The 18,244-nt window shown below is 45.1% G+C and overlaps 1 protein-coding gene across 1 annotated transcript in view; it reads left to right on the top strand.

Annotated features, from left to right (window-relative positions):
• The window catches only part of SGPP2 (sphingosine-1-phosphate phosphatase 2), a 179,451-nt gene extending 164,354 nt beyond the window's left edge, over window positions 1-15,097 (top strand). The window contains exon 5 of the mRNA XM_029068172.1: window positions 14,449-15,097. Coding sequence (XP_028924005.1) covers window positions 14,449-14,994 — 546 coding nt within the window. The 3' untranslated portion in view covers window positions 14,995-15,097. The remainder of the gene's footprint in view (window positions 1-14,448) is intronic.
• The last annotated feature ends 3,147 nt before the right edge of the window (window positions 15,098-18,244 follow it).

The raw sequence follows: 18,244 nt of genomic DNA, 5'->3' as shown, positions 1-18,244 counted from the left end.
TGTACATATATTCCCCTGTGTCTACCCCAGCGCTTAGAACAGTGCTCTGCACATAGTAAGCGCTTAACAAATACCAACATTATTATATCTTGCCTATTCTGTTCTTTAAGCACTAACTCATGTACATATCCCCTTCTCCTTCTTCCTCTAATTTTATCCCCTACTATTTCCCCTATCCATAATTTATTTTTACGTCTGTCTCCCCCTGTAGACTAAGTTTCTTGTGGACAAGGATCGTGCCCGCCAATTCTATTAACCAACCAAGCGGTTAATCCAGTACTCTGTACATGGGAAGTACTCAAGTACCGTCGATTGATTAAATATTTTAGTATCTCCCTCCGCCCCTTCTCGCACTCCATTAGACTCTTAGGTCCCTGAGGGCTGTGATCTCGGCAACTGATTGTATCGGACCCTCCTAAATGGTTAGTACAGTCCTCAACGTGCAGGATTATTCAATAAATATTATTGTTTGGTTGACCAAGGAAACATGCAGAACTGGTTGATGATCTTCAACCAGAATTGGTAGAAAAACATGTTCCCTGGCAAAATCGATGGAGCCAAATGAAATGTCTGAGGTTGAAATTGAACCCGTGCTATGATAGGACCATCTGAAGAGTAATGTTCCATTTGGGTTTGGAAATTATTAGTCGTGTGCCTTTAATTTATATAATATGCGTGTTCAAGCATATACTTTCAGGTTCAGGCAGGGCCTGAACCTCCTCAGAGATAGGGGCTTTTATGATATTTATTAAGCACTTATTTTATGATATTTTGTGGCATTTATTTTATTTTATTTTTTTTTATATTTGTTAAGCACTTACTGTGTGTCAAACACTGCGCTAAGCCCTAGGATAGGTACAAGTTAATTAGGTTGGACACAATCCCTGTCCCTTATGGGGCTTACTGTCTAAGTAGTCAGTCAGGCAATCATATTTATTGAGCACTTACTATGTGCAGAGCACTGTACTAAGCACTTGGGAGAGTACAATATAACAATAAGCAGACAAATTCCCTGCCCACAACAAGCTTACAGTCTAAGTAGGAGGGAGAACAGGGGAACTGAGGCACAGAGAACTTAAATGACTTGCCTAAGGTCACGCAGAAAGCAGTTGACAGAGCTGGGATTAGAACCCTGATCCTGTGACCTGCGGGCCCATCCTCTTTCCATTAGGCCTGGGAGTCAGAAGGTCATGAGTTCTAATTCCAGCTCTACCACTTGTCTGCTGTGTGACCTTGGGCAAGTCACTTGACTTCTCTGTGGCTACCGCCTCTGTAAAATGGGGATTAAGACTGTGAACCCTAAGTGAGAGAGGGACTGTGTCCAACCTAATTTGCTTGTAACCACCCCAGCACTTAGTACTGTGCTTGGCACATAGTAGGCGCTTAACAAATGCCACAGTTAAAATTATTATTATTCTATCAATGGCCCAGGATATATACTCTCCTCCTCTTGCCCCTGACTCTGGGAGGAAGTCAAGCCTCAGGGCCCCAGCATTGGGAAGGAGAGATGAAGCTGATGACACAATAACAATAATAATAATAATAATAACAGTAATGGTATTTGTTAAGTGCTTACCGTGTGCCAGGCACTGTACTAAGCACTTGGGTGGATATAAGCAAATTGGGTTGGACCCAGTCCCTGTCCCACATAATAATAATAATAATGTTGGTAATTGTTAGGTGCTTACTATGTGCCGAGCACTGTTCTAAGCGCTGGGGGAGATACAGGGTAATCAGGTTGTCCCACGTGACGCTCGCAGTCTTAATCCCCATTTTACAGATGAGGTAACTGAGGCACCGAGAAGTGAAGTGACTTGCCCAAAGTCACCCGGCTGACAGGTGGCGGAGCCGGGATTCGAACCCATGACCTCTGACTCCTAAGCCCGTGCTCTTTCCACTGAGCCACGCATGGGGCTCCCAGTCTCAATCCCCATTTTCCAGAGGCAGTAACTGAGGCCCAGAGAAGTGAGGTGACTTGCCTAAGGTCACACAGCAGACAAGCGGAGAACCGGGGATCAGAACTCACAAACCTCTGACTCCGAGGCCTGTGCTCTCTCCACTATGCCATGCACTTCTCCCCACTTACGATCGATGAAGCTCAAATACGTCAGTGTTGGAGACTCCCTCATTCAGGGGGGATTCTTCAGCGATTTAGATGCAAAGAGGCTCTGACTCCAGCAGCAAAGTAAGAACGCTTTTGAAAGGTTTATGCTTATAGTTGAAAAAACAGCAGAGGCACAGGACTGGAGAAAAGTTTGGATTTGGTGGCATAATAACAGCGAGCCCGGAGAAATCAGCAGGAGCACTCGGTTTCTGTGACACGATTTTTGATGAATGACTGCACAACTTTTCTACTTGAGTTCGACGCGTCTAGATTCAAATCTACAGAATTATTTCATCAAAAATGGAAAACACAGGTTTCTTTCACATATTAAATCAATTTGCCTCAAAGTACAAGTTAAAAAGTAAAGTGTTATCCAAGAATGAAAGCCTCTCTAGGCATCCATAGCTGTACTGCAGTTTTAACAACTTAATATTTTTCCCTTTCTCGTATGGCAACTCTGAGATTTTAATGCTAGGTGCACGTCTTTAAAATAGTAGTACAAGGAATTGTATTTATTGAGCACCTACTCTCCCCCAACATCCCCCCACCCTCCGCCCCGTAGACTGTGAGCTCATTATGGGTAGGGACTGTGTCTCTTTATTGTATTGTACTCTCCCAAGAGTTTAGTACAGTGCTCTGCACACAGTAAGTGCTCAATAAATACCATTGATGGATCAATGATGATGATGGGGAGATAGACATAAAAGTATTCAGTGTATCTATGTAGATTTACATGGCTCAGTGGAAAGAGCACGGGCTTGGGAGTCAGAGGTCATGAGTTCGAATCCCAGCTCTGCCACTTGTCAGCTGTGTGACGGTGGGCAAGTCACTTCACTTTTCTGTGCCTCAGTTCCCTCATCTGTAAAAGGGGGATGAAGATTGTGAGCCTCACGTGGGACAACCTGATTACGCTGTTTCTACCCCAGCGCTTAGAACAGTGCTCTGCACATAGTAAGCGCTTAACAAATACCAACATTATTATTATATAGATGTCTAGTAATCCTGCTTTATCAAAAAATCTCTAGAGCTCTAGTAAAACTCATTTTTCAACCCTCACCAATTAGCCTCCATCTCTCTCTCTCTCTCTCTCTCGCTTTCCCTGGGATTATTGACCACATTTGTACTATTACTACGACTAATAATAATTTTTAAAATGTAAGCTGTCTTTATAGTCTCTTAGACTATTTCAACCCAAAAAGACAAGCCTAAACACTCCAGGAAGAGGCAGGACAAACTTCAGTGGATTGGAATTGCCCAACAACACCTCAGTCCAGCCACTTGTAAAGAACTTGTTAGAGGATTGAGCGTTAATTTTTTTTTGCATTTGTAGAGTCTGTTCCTTGAAGTTGTCAAACTTGTAGCACCTTTTGTTAAAGATGATGTCTATTACCTACCCGACAGCTTATTTGATCTGAAGACATAATCCTATTGACCTGACAAGCACGAAGATTAAATAAAGTTATGACTTGTTGGTATTAATGAAAATCATGGGCGGGGGATAAACTTCATTTGTTTCGTGAAAACCTGCTGTTTAGACTTGTTTGTCTCAGTGTCGCTCCTGCGCAACCTAGTCAAGAGAGCAGTTTAGGGCTATTTTTGAAATAACGTTTGATAGTACACACTAGAGCAGAAAGCAAGACGATTTCTTTCCTTAAAGTTATGTGAGCATCTGATGGCATCACTGTAAGTTGAAAATATTAAAACGCAAAATTTTATCCTGTGCTAGTGTCAGAATCAACAGAATTGAGGCCCTGCTCCTGCAGAGCATCCAACTAAGGTTGAGGAACGTACTAAGAAAAAGATGAAATAACCATTCCAAGGAGCTTAGAGTCTAATGAAGGAAACAGTAGGTAGCGTCATGGAACTTAGGCCCTAACTGACAAACCTTTAATGGTGACTTTAAAAGTCTATTTTTAAAAATATTGAGGTAAAAATGGCCGATCTTTCCACTGGTCAGAACAAAGCGGAGTGCTGTAACCGTTCAAGATCATGTTTTTTATATATTGAAGATAATTAAAAATAATAATCAGGGTATTTGTTGAGCACTTATCTTGTACCAAGCACTGTACTAAGCACTGGGGTAGATAAGAGATAATCTGGTCAGACACAGGCCCCATCCCACAAGGGGCTCTAAGTAGGGAAAGGACAGGTATCTGGTCCCCATTTTACCTATGAGGAAACTGAGAAACAGCAAAGCCAAGCGATTTATCCAAGGTCATAGAGCAGGCAAGAGGTGGAACTGAGATTAGAACCCAGATCCCTTGCCTCCCAGGCCTGTGCTCTTTCCCCAGCCCAGGCTGCTCAAGGCAGGGACTGTGATTTTTACTTTTATTGTATTCTCCCAAGTGACTCATTTGGTGCTCTCAACATATTAGGTGCTACTATTACAGTTTCATTGTTCAGTGATTCATTCATTCAGTAGTATTTATTGAGCGCTTACTATGTGCAGAGCACTGTACTAAACGCTTGGAATGGACAAATCGGCAACAGATAGAGACAGTCCCTGCCTTTTGACGGGCTTACGGTCTAATCGGGGGAGACAGGCAGACGAGAGCGATGGCAATAAATAGAGTCCAGGGGAAGAACATCTCACAAAACAATGGCAAATAAATAGAATCAGGGTGATGTACATCTCATGAAACAAAATAAAATAAAGAGGGTGATGAAGATATATACAGTATATATATACTATATATACACAGTATATATAGTATATATATACAGTATATACAGTGATTAAAAAGTCAATGTGATCCGAGTTCAGACCAAAGTAATCTTGGCCAGATGTGTTTATTAAAAGTTGACAATCACTTTGGTGCTCAAAAGTCAATATCATTTCTGCTTGAGGTCAAGGTCTACATACACTAAGTCCTCAGTAACCACATCCCAGAGGGCACTTTTTTATGGTATTTGTTAAGCACTTGCTAAGTGTCAGACACTGTTCTAAGGGCCGGGGTACTTACAGGATAATTAGGTCAGACACGGTCTCTGTCCCGCATGAGGCTCACGGTTTAAGTAGGAGGGAGAACAGGTGTCCCCATTTTACAGTTGAGGAAACTGAGGCACAGAGAAGTTGAGTGATTTGCCTGAGGTCACACAACAAATGATTAGCAGAGCCAGGATTAGAACCCAGCTCCTCCTGACTCCCAGGCCCATGCCTTGTCCACTAGGCCCTGCTGCTTTTATTCTAAAAATATTTCATGGTATATTGTTTGTCAAATATGCCTCACAAAACCAATACAAAACCGTGGTGATATTCTCTTACAGTCTTTTTTATTACTTCCAATTTAAATCTTAGATTAATAAATAATGATAATCGTGGTATTTAAGCACTTACTTTATGCCAATCATCATACCAAGTTTTGGGGTAGATGGAAGATTTTCAGATTGCGTTGACAACCTTGATAATTATTTTCTCGTCGCAACCCCAGAAGGCAAACTCTTACATTCTTTTGGATTGCATTTTTTGACTGGGCATTTGCGAATGTCCACCTACTCTTAATAGTGCTCCCAATAGTTACGGGATTAGGGTTAGGGGCTTTTTTTTTTTTTTGTATTATTTTTTTCATTTAACATCTATCAATTTTCATTGAAATAATAAACAGAAATGGAATGTCTTGTAACAGCCTGAGAAATCAGTGCTCAATAGGGCATCCTCAGGAATCTATAATCATCAAAATCTTTCCCAGCATTATGCTGGGAGAGGAAAAATGTAAATACCTGAAAAGCACCACAAAGGCAGATTGTGCATTAAGTAAAACAGTCGGTGTCAGCTGACTCTGCGGAGGCAGCCAAGGGCAGATAAGACCCTTCACATTCTCAGCAGGGGATCTGGACACTGAGGGATGCAAGAATTGTGGAGTCCACCGGATAAATAGTTCGACAATCTGAATGCATTCTTTCTTGACAATTGAATGAATAGGTTTTCTCACTCTGCCCTCTCTGGCTAGCTAACCGTCTGTTATGCACAATAGCATACTCCGGTGAAGATGATCGGGGTAGAATGTAAATCTGTATATCCCCAAATGGAAATATGCACTGGCCAAAATTTAATAGTTTAGAAAGAGGATTACGGCTCACTCCCTGAAAAGCCGAAAGACCTCTATGGTAGAAGAATTCCTGTTCAGCTGGAATGCAGATATTCATTTAGAGGCTACTGATGTATTCACCCACAAAAACTTTTTTAAACTTCAGTTTCTTTGGCATCTTTCCATTCTCAGCCTCTTAGGTTCCATTTATCATCCTGGTAGAATGAATAAGAAAGACCAAGCTTTCCAGAAGATAATAGAGTCTATCAGAGAAAAATGGGATGTTTTTGGTTTGGTTTCTCTTACTAAGTAAAGGAATTTTGACTTTATCAGAGAAAATTTAGTCTGTGATTGTAAATATCGAACCTTCAGTTGGAACCTAAATGGTGATGTCTTTTGAATTAGAACAACGGAATGGGGATGGAAGTGCAGCTCGGCATGGGCGGGTTTAAATATTTACATGTCCGCCCGTGCTGGGAAAGAATTTGGTGATCATAGATCTTCCAGGATTTCCTGTTCAGCACTTATTTTTCAGGCCAATTCACAATACTGGATTTTGGGCGGGGGGAAAGCGGGAAGGGGGTGATAAGCATTCACTGCAGCGTTCTGCCATTCACATCATATGACTGAAGGTTCTCTCTGGCTAGAGTCTATGCTTCCTAAGGGCAAGGATTAATGCCTACTAATTCTCTTGTACTCCCTTCTGCCTAGCACAGTGCTTGGCTCATACGTGCTCAATATATACCGCTGATGGATTAATTGACTCAACGGCTCTGATGCCCATGACTCTCCCCCACTTCAAAGCCTTATTGAAGGCCCATCTCCTCCACGAGGGCTTCCCTGACTAAACCCTCCTTTCCTTTTCTCCCACTCCCTTCTCGTAATAACAGTAATGGTATTTAAGTCCTGGCTGTGTGCTCAGCACTGTATTAAGCTCTGGGATGGGTATAAGCAAATTGGGTTGGACACAGTCCCTGTTCCACATAGGACTCACAGTCTTAATCCCCATTTTACAGATGAGGGGACTGAGGCACAGAAAAGTGAAGTGATTTGCCCGAGGTCACACTGTAGACAAGTGGTGGAACCGGGATTGGAACCCAGGACCTTCTGACTCTCTATCCACTAGGCCATACTGCCTCTGGTACAAAATAAGCACTTAACAAATACCGTAAGAAAAAAATTATTGAGGGTTCCTATTTTTTTTAACTATCAACATCATCAGTATTATTAATTGAGCTCTTAACTGTATGCAAAGCACTGTACTAAGCACTTGGGAGAGTACAATACCACAGAATCTGTAGACACATTTCCCGCCCACAGTGTGCTTACGGCCTAGAGGAGGAGACGGACACTAAGGTTGTCGAAGAAAACTTCACAGGTTCTGCGTTGTGTTTGAGCGGGTAGGGCAGAGACGAGTTCGTTACTCCGAGCACTTCTTCTAGCACTAGTAGGGATTGGTGATTGATGGGTAGAGTTTCCTCTACTAGTCAAGGCCAGCTCAACTTCAGCAATTCAGAGGTTCTTAATATACAGCTGGTGCAGACGGTAATCTCGTTGTGGGCAGAGAATGTGTCTATTGTCCTGTTGTATAGTGCTCTGCACACGTAAGCGCTCAATAAATATAACTGACTGACTGACTTCGATTCGCATGTAATCGAAGGGCACAAGACATGACATGTACCTCAAGATAAACGGCAATTTCTACTCGACTGATTGCTCAGCGCTGCTCCTTATTATAGAGTCCGGTGGGCAAATGCCACTGATAAGCCGGCCAGGGGTCTTGATCTTGCTAAGGGAGGGACATCTCCATCCCGTCTCAAGACCTTGGCGTACCAAGCTCCCCGATAAGGCAGTCAACCGGACAGGGGAAACAAAGGAGGAGAGGCTACGTGATATGTCTGCTCTGAGTAATAATAATGTTGGTATTTGTTAAGCGCTTACTATGTGCAGAGCACTGTTCTAAGCGCTGGGGTAGATACGGGGTAATCAGATTGTCCCACGTGAGGCTCACAGTTAATCCCCATTTTACAGATGAGTAACTGAGGCAGAGAGAAGTGAAGTGACTGGCCCAAGATCACACAGCTGCCAAGTGGCAGAGCCGGGAGTCGAACCCATGACCTCTGACTCCCAAGCCTGGGCTCTTTCCACTGCGCCACGCTGCTTCTCTCACGGCCTGGCAAGACAAAATGGAGTCCAGGCCTAAAGGCGCATCACATTCCATCCTCTGGAAGTCTACCTTGCCTAGAGACACTAATCACCGGAGTTACTCTTGTTCAGTTAAACAACATGGTTAGGAGACAGTCAAGAAGGCCTGGAGACCAAACAACTCAGAAGACCACTGTGCTTCCACAATATAGATAAATAATTGGTGATATATAACTTATAGATATATATATAAGGGCCATGGGGCTGAGGGTGGGGCGAATATCAAATGCCCAAAGGTCACAGATCCAAGTGCATAGACAACACAGAAGGGAAAGGCACCCCAGGAAAAGAGGAATTAATCAGGGAAGGCCTCTTGGAGAAGATACGTCCTTAATAATGCTTTGAAGATGGACAGAGTGGTGGTCGGGTGTATCTGGAGGGGGGAAGAATTTCAGGCCAAAGGGTGGATGTGGGGAAGAGGTCGGCGGTGAGATGGATGAGTTCGGGGTACAGTGGCTACGCTGGTGCTAGAGGAGCAAACCACGCAGGAGATCAATGAGGCAACGTAGGAGGGGGCAAGCTAGTTGAGTGCTTTAAAGCTGACTGTAAGAAATTTCTGTTTGATGTGGAGGTGGATGAGCAACCGCTGGAGGTTCTTTAGGAGTGGGGAGACATGGATTGAATTTTTTAAATCATAATTGTATATAATTTGCCTAGGATAAACTTACATCATTCGTCGGTGATCTGTGCAACGGACTGAAATATAAGTGGAGTAGGGAGAGAGAGGAGGCAGGGAGGTGAGTGAGGAGGCAGATGCATCAGTTAAGGTGGGACAGGAGAAGTGCTTGGATCAGAGTAGTAGCAGTTTGGATGGAGAGGAAAGGGCAGATTTGAAGCAATGTTATGAAGGCAGAGCCGACAGGATTTGGTGACAGATTGAATATGTAGGTGGAATGAGAGATGATTGGAGGGCAAGGCCAAGGTTACTAGGATATAGGGAGAGTGAGAGGCTGCATATTTTTATTTTTACTATATCTGACATTTTGGTAATATCATTGGGAACATCTCAGCATATTCCAGGCGTTCTAAATCTGATGTGATTTTTCTTTGCTCAGATCTTTTTGTATGTTTTTTGATTTGTACTTACACCCCAACACAATTTTGGAGAAGGGACAGTTTTAAAAATTGAACACGTGAAAAAGAGTGCAAATAATAATAATAGTATTTGTTAAGCGCTTACTGTATGCCAAGCATTGTACTAAGCCCGAGGGTAGATAGATAATTAGGTTGCACTCAGTGCCTCTCCCACATGGGGCTCACAGTCTAGAGAGGAGGGAATAGGATTTAATTCCCATTTTACAGAGGAGGAAACCGAGGCATAGAGGAGTGAAGTGACTTTTCCCAAGGTCACACAGCAGACAAGTGGCGGAGCCGGAATTAGAACCCAGGTCCTCTGGCGCCTGGGCCCGTGCTCTTTCCACTAGGCCATGCTGCTTCTCAAAACCGAGGAAGAAGAAATTTATCAGGAAGTAAAGAAGCCAAGTAAAGAAGTAAAATTTGGCAAAAATAGCACTGTGGGTTAGGGGGTGGGGCGGGTAGGCTCAGAGGAGAGAAAGGAGGAAAGAAGGCTACTTATCGACCTTGTCTTGTGCCATCGAGTTGAGTTTCGGACCCATAGCGGCGCCATGGACACATCTCTCCCAGAGCGCCCCGCTCTCCATCTGCAATTATTCTGGTAGTGGATCCAGAGAGTTTTCTTGGTAAAAATCCGGAAGTGGTTTACCTTTGCCGCCTTCCACACAGTAAACTCGAGTCTCCGCCCTCAATTCTCTCCTTTGCCGCAGCTGCCCAGCACGGGTGAGTTTTCTCTTGTAGCAGATCGCCTTCCACTCGCTAGCCGCTGCCCAATCTAGGAATGGAACGGACAGGCCTCTGCTTGACTCTCCCTCCCGTAGCCAAGACCGGTAGAGGACTGGAAACTCTCCAGGTGCCACCCTGAGAAGTCCAACTGGGTATCGACCCATTAGTCAGTGGTATTAATTGAGCACTTACTGAATGCAGAGCACTGTATTAAGCGTTTGGGAGAATATAGTAGAGAGGACTAAGTATGGACAACCCCTGCCCACGAGGAGCTTACAGAATAGAGAGGGACACTTACATAAAAATAAAATCACAGATGGATCTGCTGTACATAAGCGTTGGGGGCCTGGCGGAGGGGCGGATATCAAAGTGCTTGGAGGAACAGATTCAAGTCCTAGGCAACACGGAAGGGAGGGCTTTAGCAAGATAATTTCTATCTACCGCAGTGCTTAGAGCAGTGCCTGGCGTATAGTAAGCTCTTAATAAATACCATCATTAAGTGGGGCTTAGAGGGGCCTCTTGGAGGAAATGTGACTTAGGCTGCTGGACTCTGAATGAACCATTTCCCTCTTCAGAGAGTGGATGCTCACCTTCTCCCACTTCTGATACCGTTCCCGCGTATCTCCACCGCGACATCCTGGAGTTTCTGAGAACGTTTCGAGGGAACCAGGGAACCCTAAGCCTCCATGCAGCCTTTAGTAATGACAGTGTCTGTGCTGCCTTTTCTCAAAATGATCATCCTCTTTTCCTGTCAGGGAGAGAGAGAGAGTTCTCCTTTGTTTTCAAAGAAGACACCACTAACAGTGAAGTTCTCTTGTGCGTGGGTGTGTGCTGAAAAGGTCAATGTGGCACCCATAGTCCTGGACAGTTGGGCACCTCCCTACCCAAAATATCAGCTCTTCTACCTGTCTTCTCTTGCGTGGTTAAACAGTTGCATCGACTAATAATAATAATAATAATGGTATTTGTTCTGCCCTGTTCTAAATGCTGTCAGATACAAGGCAATCAGGTTGTCCCACGTGGGGCTCTCGGTCTTAATCCCCATTTTACAGATGAGGTAACTGAGACACAGAGAAGTTAAGTGACTACTTGCTCAAGGTCACATAGCACACAGCAGACAAGTGGCAGAGCCGGAATTAGAACCCACGTCCTCTGACTCCCAAGCCCGTGGTTAATATGTAACTTTTTATTCCAACCAAGAACCAGAGGCTCTGGAAAGGTCAGCTACCAAATTTTAATGATTTGTGCAAATATCTTTTTTAAAAATCCTTAGTAGCTTCAGGAGACTGTTTGCCCTGCAGCTGAGTGAGGTACTCTGTGTTTTAATCGTTGGCTGTGTTATGTAAATCAATCCATCGGAGTTATTTATTGAGCACAGAGGTTTGTACTAAAAGCGCTTGGGAGGGTATAATAAACACAGTTGGTAGACATGTTCCCTGCCCACAAGGAACTTACAGTCTGTAGAGGAGCTCTATATGTAAAGCAATCAATTAGCACCAGGATTTTTTTCCTGCCATCAATTTTGCTAATGCATAAGAAATGATCATCTTAATGAAAATTATTTTTCTTTATACCCCAGCGTATGTCAGAGATTTACTGAATCACGGTGTGGCCCATTTATAAAGCACCTCAAGACTCTAAGTGCAGACTATTCCAAAAGTTACGGGTTTTTACCAAAAATGTTTGCAAGTTTCAGATGTCTGGGGCGATGTTAGGGAAGCAGCTTGGCTCAGTGGAAAGAGCCCGGGCTTGGGAGTCGGAGGTCATGGGTTCGAATGCCGGCTCTGCCGCTTGTCAGCTGTGAGTCTTTGGGCAAGTCGCTTCACTTCCCTGTGCCTCAGTTACCTCATCTGTAAAAGGGGGATTAAAACTGCGAGCCCCACGTGGGACAACCTGATCGCCTTGTATCCCCCAGCGCTTAGAACAGTGCTTTGCACATAGTAAGCGCTTAACAAATACCACCATTATTATTGTTATTATGTTACTATTAATAGGACAGTGAACTCTCCCCGGAAACTTTAGGAAGCCAGCCACCACGGGCCCATATGTCTTCAGCAGTATTGTCTGTGAATTACTGCACCTCTTTCGCTTTCAGGAGAGCATCAACACTTGACCTTTACCTGATGCTGATCTCGGCAGTAATTTTGAGTTTTAAAACAAAATATGAATTTCAAGTTCCCAGTCCTCTGCAGTGTCAAAAAGAATCACTAGTTTCACTGTTTTCCTTTGACATTTGATATGTGTGTGGTTCATGATTGTGATCAGGATTATTAGCCTTTCTCTGGCGTGTCGTCTTTAAGATACAGAGCCCCAAGTGGGACAGTAACTGTGTCTGACCTGCTTATCTTGTATCTAACTTCTCTATGGGATGATTCCCAGGCATGAAGAAGCAGTGTGGCCTGGTGGATAGAGCCCAGACCTGGGAATCAAAAGACCCAGGCTCTAAACCCAGGTCTGCCAGTTGCCGGCTGTGTAACCTTGGGCAGATCTCTTAACTTCTCTGTGGGTCAGTTTCCTCGCCTGTAAAATGGGGTTTTCAAACCTGTTCTCCTTCCTAGTCTGTGGAGCCCATGTGGGACAAGGACTGTGTCCAACCTGACTGTCTTTTATCTGCTGCAGCATTTAGACCACTGGTTGAAACATAATACATGCTTAACAAATATAATAATAATAATAATCTACCACGCCAATCCTCCAGTAAAGCAGCGTGGCTCAGTGGAAAGAGCCCGGGCTTGGGAGTCAGAGGTCATGGGTTCTAATCCCAGCTCCGCCACTTGCCAGCTGTGTGACTCTGGGCAAGTCACTTCACTTCTCTGTTCCGCAGTTCCCTCATCTGTAAAATGGGGATTAGGACTGTGAGCCCCACGTGGGACAACCTGATCACCTTATAGTCCCCCAGCGCTTAGAACAGTGCTTTGCACATAGTAAGCACTTAACAAATGCCATTATTATTATTATTATTATTATTATTAACCTCTCTCCTTCCCTGCAGTTTCACATTTCGTCATTCATTCATTCAATTGTATTTAATCAGTGCTTAATGTACTATAGTGCTCTGCACATAGTAAGCGCTCAATAAATATGATGGAATGAATGGGCAGATTACTGTTCTAAGCACTTGGGAGAGTAAAATATAACAATAAACAGACATACTCCCTGCCCATCTCCCTTCAGGAAATCTCTATTTGGATGTCCCACTGACACCGCAAACTTAACATGTCCAAAACAGAATGCCTCATTTTCAAACCCAAACCCTGTCCTCCCCTGACTTTCCCACCACTGTAGACAACACCACCACCCTTCCTGTAACACAGGTTCATAATCTTGGCATTATCTTTGACTCATCTCTCTCCTTCAACCCACGCATTCAATCGGTCACCAAATCCCATCAGGCCTACCTTCACGACATTGCTAAAATCCCCCTTTTCCTCCAGTAGTTGCCCATCCACCTCCGCATGAAGCAGAAACTCCTTTCCATCAGCTTTAAGGCATTCAATCAGCTCACCCCCTCCTACCTAACCCCGCCGATATCAATCAGTCGTATTTATTGAGCACGAACCTTGTGCAGAGCACCGTACTAAGCGCTTAGGAGAGTACGATATAAGAATATAAGAAACATTTCCTGCCCACGACGATATCCGTCTTCAAAATAATTCTCCCGCTTCACTCCTTCGACGCTAACCTACGCGTGGAACATCACTCTCATCTGAATCACTGCCAACCCCTTGTCCACGTTCTACCTCTGGCCTGGAACTGCCTTCCCTTTCATATATGAGACACCACTCCTCTCCCCACCTTCAAAGCCACATTAAAATCACATCTCCTCCAGAAGGCCTTCCCCGACTAAGCCCTCGTTTCCCCTAATCCCTCTCCCTTCTGTGTTGCCTATGCACTTGAGTCTGTACCCTTTAAGCATCAGATAGTCATGTCACCCTCAGGCCCACAGCATTTATGAGCATCCCTGTAATTTATTTTACTGTCTCTCTCCCCCTCTAGCTTCCTGTGAGCAGGGAACTTTCCTGTCAACTCTGTCGTCTTGAATTTTCCCAAGCACTTAGTACGGTGCTCTGCCTTCACAGTCAGCGTTCAATAAATACCACTGATCTATTATTTGATTGATCTTCCCCGGTCCTTCGTACCGTGCTGGGCACCTAGTAAAGTGCTTAATACCATAATCGGTATTTTTTTTTAACTGTTTCTCATCCCCACGGAGCTATAGGCTGGGAGGAGATGAGACTAAAAATAAGCCAACTAAATAAAAATCCTGTATCTATACCTTTGAATTCTATTTTTTTCCTCTCATTTTTGCAGGACGTGGTCTGCGGAGCTCTGATTACCGGGTTGCTAATTGCCGTCACCTACCCTGCGTGGAACTTGATCGATCACCTGCATTCAGCCAATCCGCTCTTCCCAATACTCGTCCTAGTCGTGCCTTTCTTCTTATGCTATAACTACCCGGCATCAGAATCCTACAGCCCGACCAGAGCCGACACAACCACCATTCTGGCGGCAGGAGCCGGAGGGACTCTAGGCTTCTGGATAAATCACTTTTTCAAGCTGGCGTCGGAGCCCACCAAGTACGTTCTTCGGGGAATCCCGCCCATCACCTGGGGCGTGCTCCTCTTGGGACTGACCAAATTCACGGTGGGGATCGTGGTGGTTCTTTTGGTCCGTCAGCTTGTCCGCAGCCTCTCCCTGCAAGTCCTCTACTCGTGGTTCCGGGTGGCCACCGGGAACCGAGAAGCCCGGAGGAGACTGGAAATCGAGGTGCCCTACAAGTTTGTGACGTATACTTCGGTCGGCCTCTGTGCGACGACGTTCGTTCCGCTGCTCCATCGGTTTCTGGGATTGCTTTGAAAAGGACGCGGTTTAAAGGCAGCTCTGGAGAGACGCTATACGGGAGATGGGGTGAAATTGTTCAGAGATGGAAAAAAGCTTGAAAATAAAAACCCTTCTCTGACTTGTGCCCTTTCCCTTTTGGTTTCTAAGATCTGTGCCGTTAAGGACCTAAGGGAGAGAAGCAGCATGGCGTAGTGGATAGCACACGGGCCTGGGAGTCAGAAGGACCTGGGATCTAATTCTGGCACTGCCACTCGTCTGCTTGGTGAACTTGGGCAAGTCACTTCACTTCTCTGGGCCTCGGTGACCTCCTCTGGAAAATAACGATTGAGACTGTGAGCCCCACGTGGTGGGGCTGTCCAACCCGATTTGCTTGTTTCCACCCCAGTGCTTAGTACAGTGCCTGGCACGTAGTAATTGCTCAGTAAACGCTATTATTATTATGATATGAACTCGCAGAGTTCATAGCTCCCTTAGCGGACTCTGTCCTGGACCAGGAACTGAAATGTGGGTTGAATTAAAATTAAAGTAAAATTAAAGTTGCTTCCTGAAGCTGCTTTCCCCAGAACCGCTCTTCTAGGGAAAAGTATTTAGACTTAACTCTAGCTTTGCCTAAAAATCACGGAAAAACATGTCCCTCACCTCTCTGGATTCACTATTACCCAGTGGGTACAGGTTTTTCCTCCTCGGGTTCAGATTACCTCCCTAATAATAATAGAAAGTAGTTCAAATAATAATTGTGGTATTTGTTAAGCACTTGCTATGTGCCAGGCACTGTACTTAGTGCTGGGATAGGTACAAGCTAATCAGTTTGGACAACAGTTCCTGTCCCTTGTGCGGCTTGCAGGCTTAATCTCCATTTTACAGATGTCAAAACTGAAGCACAGAGAAGTGAAGTGACTTTCCTGAGGTCACACAGCAGACAAGTGACAGAGCCGGGATAGAACCCAGGCCCTTCTGACTCCCAGACCTGTAACGTGGCTCAGTGGAACGAGGACGGGCTTGGGAGTCCGAGGTCACGGGTTCGAATCCTGGCCCTGCCAGCTGTCAGCTGTGTGACTGTGGGCACGCCACTTAACTTCTCTGTGCCTCAGTTCCCTCGTCTGTAAAAATGGGGATTAAGACTGTGAGCCTCACGTGGGATAACCTGATTGCCCTGTATCCACCCCAGCGCTTAGAATAGTGCTTGGCACATAGTAAGCGCTTAACAAATACCAACATCGTTATTATTATTTACTGGGCCACACTGCTTCTCTTTGTCCTCTTTGGGTGCAGGTTGTTCTCCTCGGGTGATGAATTATTTGGGTCCAAAGGCAACTGGACCCAATCATCTCTTCCTCCATCAACAGGCTCCTTGACATCATGGAACAAGGTGACGTTACATTCCTTTCATACCCACCGTCTTTACTTTCAGAAATATGGCCTTTTGATTTGAGGTATTCTACCTATTTTGGCAGGGGCTTAAAAAAAACAAGAGCCCTCCTTTCAACCGCTAACCCGAGGACGGCCAGATGAGCGATGATTGCCTCGACCTATTGGTGGGTTTTTCCTCTGCACCCGTCAGCGTGCTAGCGCTTGAGGTAGGAATCACAGCGTTGCTATTACAACAGTGAGGCTTGAGGACAGGATGGAAATGTGTAAAACACTTGTTGAACAGACTCTCGTCCTCTGAAACATCCTTCAGAACTGGTGTTCTTCCTGGCCAACGCCCTGGAAATAGGACATTCAGCCCTTTGGAGAGACGGGGAAAGGCTGAAATGGTCCTTTGTACGAATCACCCCTCACTGAAAATTTAGGACTAAGCCTGATCTGTTCACATGCATGTGTTGATGATCATGGTATTTGTTAAGCGCTATGTGCCAAGCAGTGTTCTAAGCGCTGGGTAGATACAAGGTCATCAGGTTGTCCCACTTGGGGTTCACAGTCTTAATCTCCATTTTCCAGATGAGGTAATTGAGGCACAGAGAAGTTGAGTCGTTTGTCCAAGGTCACACAGCAGACGAGTATTGGAGCGGGGACTAGAACCCATTTGTTTTTAAGGACACCTATTTCTGGTTCAATCGGTTGTATTTATTGAGAGCTTATTGTGTGCAGAGCACTATACTAAATACTTGGGAAAGTAAGATTCAACAATAAATAGACATATTCCCTGCCCGCAACCAGATTACAGTCTAGAAGGGGTGAGTTCTGCCCTCACTCGGGGAATGTGAGGAGCGGATTGAATTAATAATGTTGGTATTCGTTAAGCGCTTACTATGTGCCGAGCACTGTTCTAAGCGCTGGGGTAGACACGGGGGAATCAGGTTGTCCCACGTGAGGCTCACGGTCTTAATCCCCATTTTACAGATGAGGGAACTGAGGCCCAGAGAAGTTAAGTGACTTGCCCACGGTCACCCAGCCGACAAGTGGCAGAGCTGGGATTCGAACTCCTGAGCCCTGACTCCAAAGCCCGGGCTCTTTCCACTGAGCCACGCTGCTTCTCAGGTGCAGCAAGTAGAAGCTTCAAAGAGCTAGTGATGCCCTTGATGGCTGTCATCCTTTGACCTCCTACTTGCCAGATCCAGGGCCTGCTACTCCATCTTAATCCTCCTCAACTTTTCCGCTGCCTTCGACACTGTGGACCACCTCCTCCTCCTGGAAACGTGATCTAATTTTGACTGCGCTAACACTGTCCTCTCCTGGTTCTCCTTCTATCTCTCCGGGCTCTCATTCTCAGTCTCTTTTGCAGGTTCCTCCTTCCCCCTCCCACCCTCTCTAACCGTGGGGGGCCCTCAAGGCTCATTTCTGGGTCCCCTTTTATTCTCCAAATACACCTACTCCCTTGGAGAAGTCACAGCTTCAGCTACTATCTCTACACCTGTGATTCCCAAATCTACCTCTTCGGCTCTGCCTTCTCTCTTTCTCTGAGGTCTACCGATTTCCTCCTGGGTGTCCCACCGATGCCTCCAACGTAACATGTCTAAAGCAGGACTTCTCATCTTCCCAATCAAACCCTGTCCTCTACCTGACTTTCCCATCACTGTAGAGAGAATCACCATCTTCCCTGTCTCACAAACCAGTAACCTTGGCATTATCTTCCACTCAACTCTTTCATTCAACCCACGTATTCGATCTGTCGCCAAACCCCATCAGTCGGTCAATCAGTGGTATCTGAGTGCTTACTGTATGCAGAGCACATCTCAAGAATCCATCTGTCCCTTGCCATCTAAACTGCTATTCTGCTAATCCAAGAATTTATATCCCACCTCGACTACCGCATCAACCTTCC

The sequence above is a fragment of the Ornithorhynchus anatinus genome, chromosome 1, assembly GCF_004115215.2.
Source record: "Ornithorhynchus anatinus isolate Pmale09 chromosome 1, mOrnAna1.pri.v4, whole genome shotgun sequence".
NCBI classification, from domain to species: Eukaryota; Metazoa; Chordata; class Mammalia; order Monotremata; family Ornithorhynchidae; genus Ornithorhynchus; species Ornithorhynchus anatinus.
This window is presented reverse-complemented; position numbering and strand designations above follow the sequence as displayed.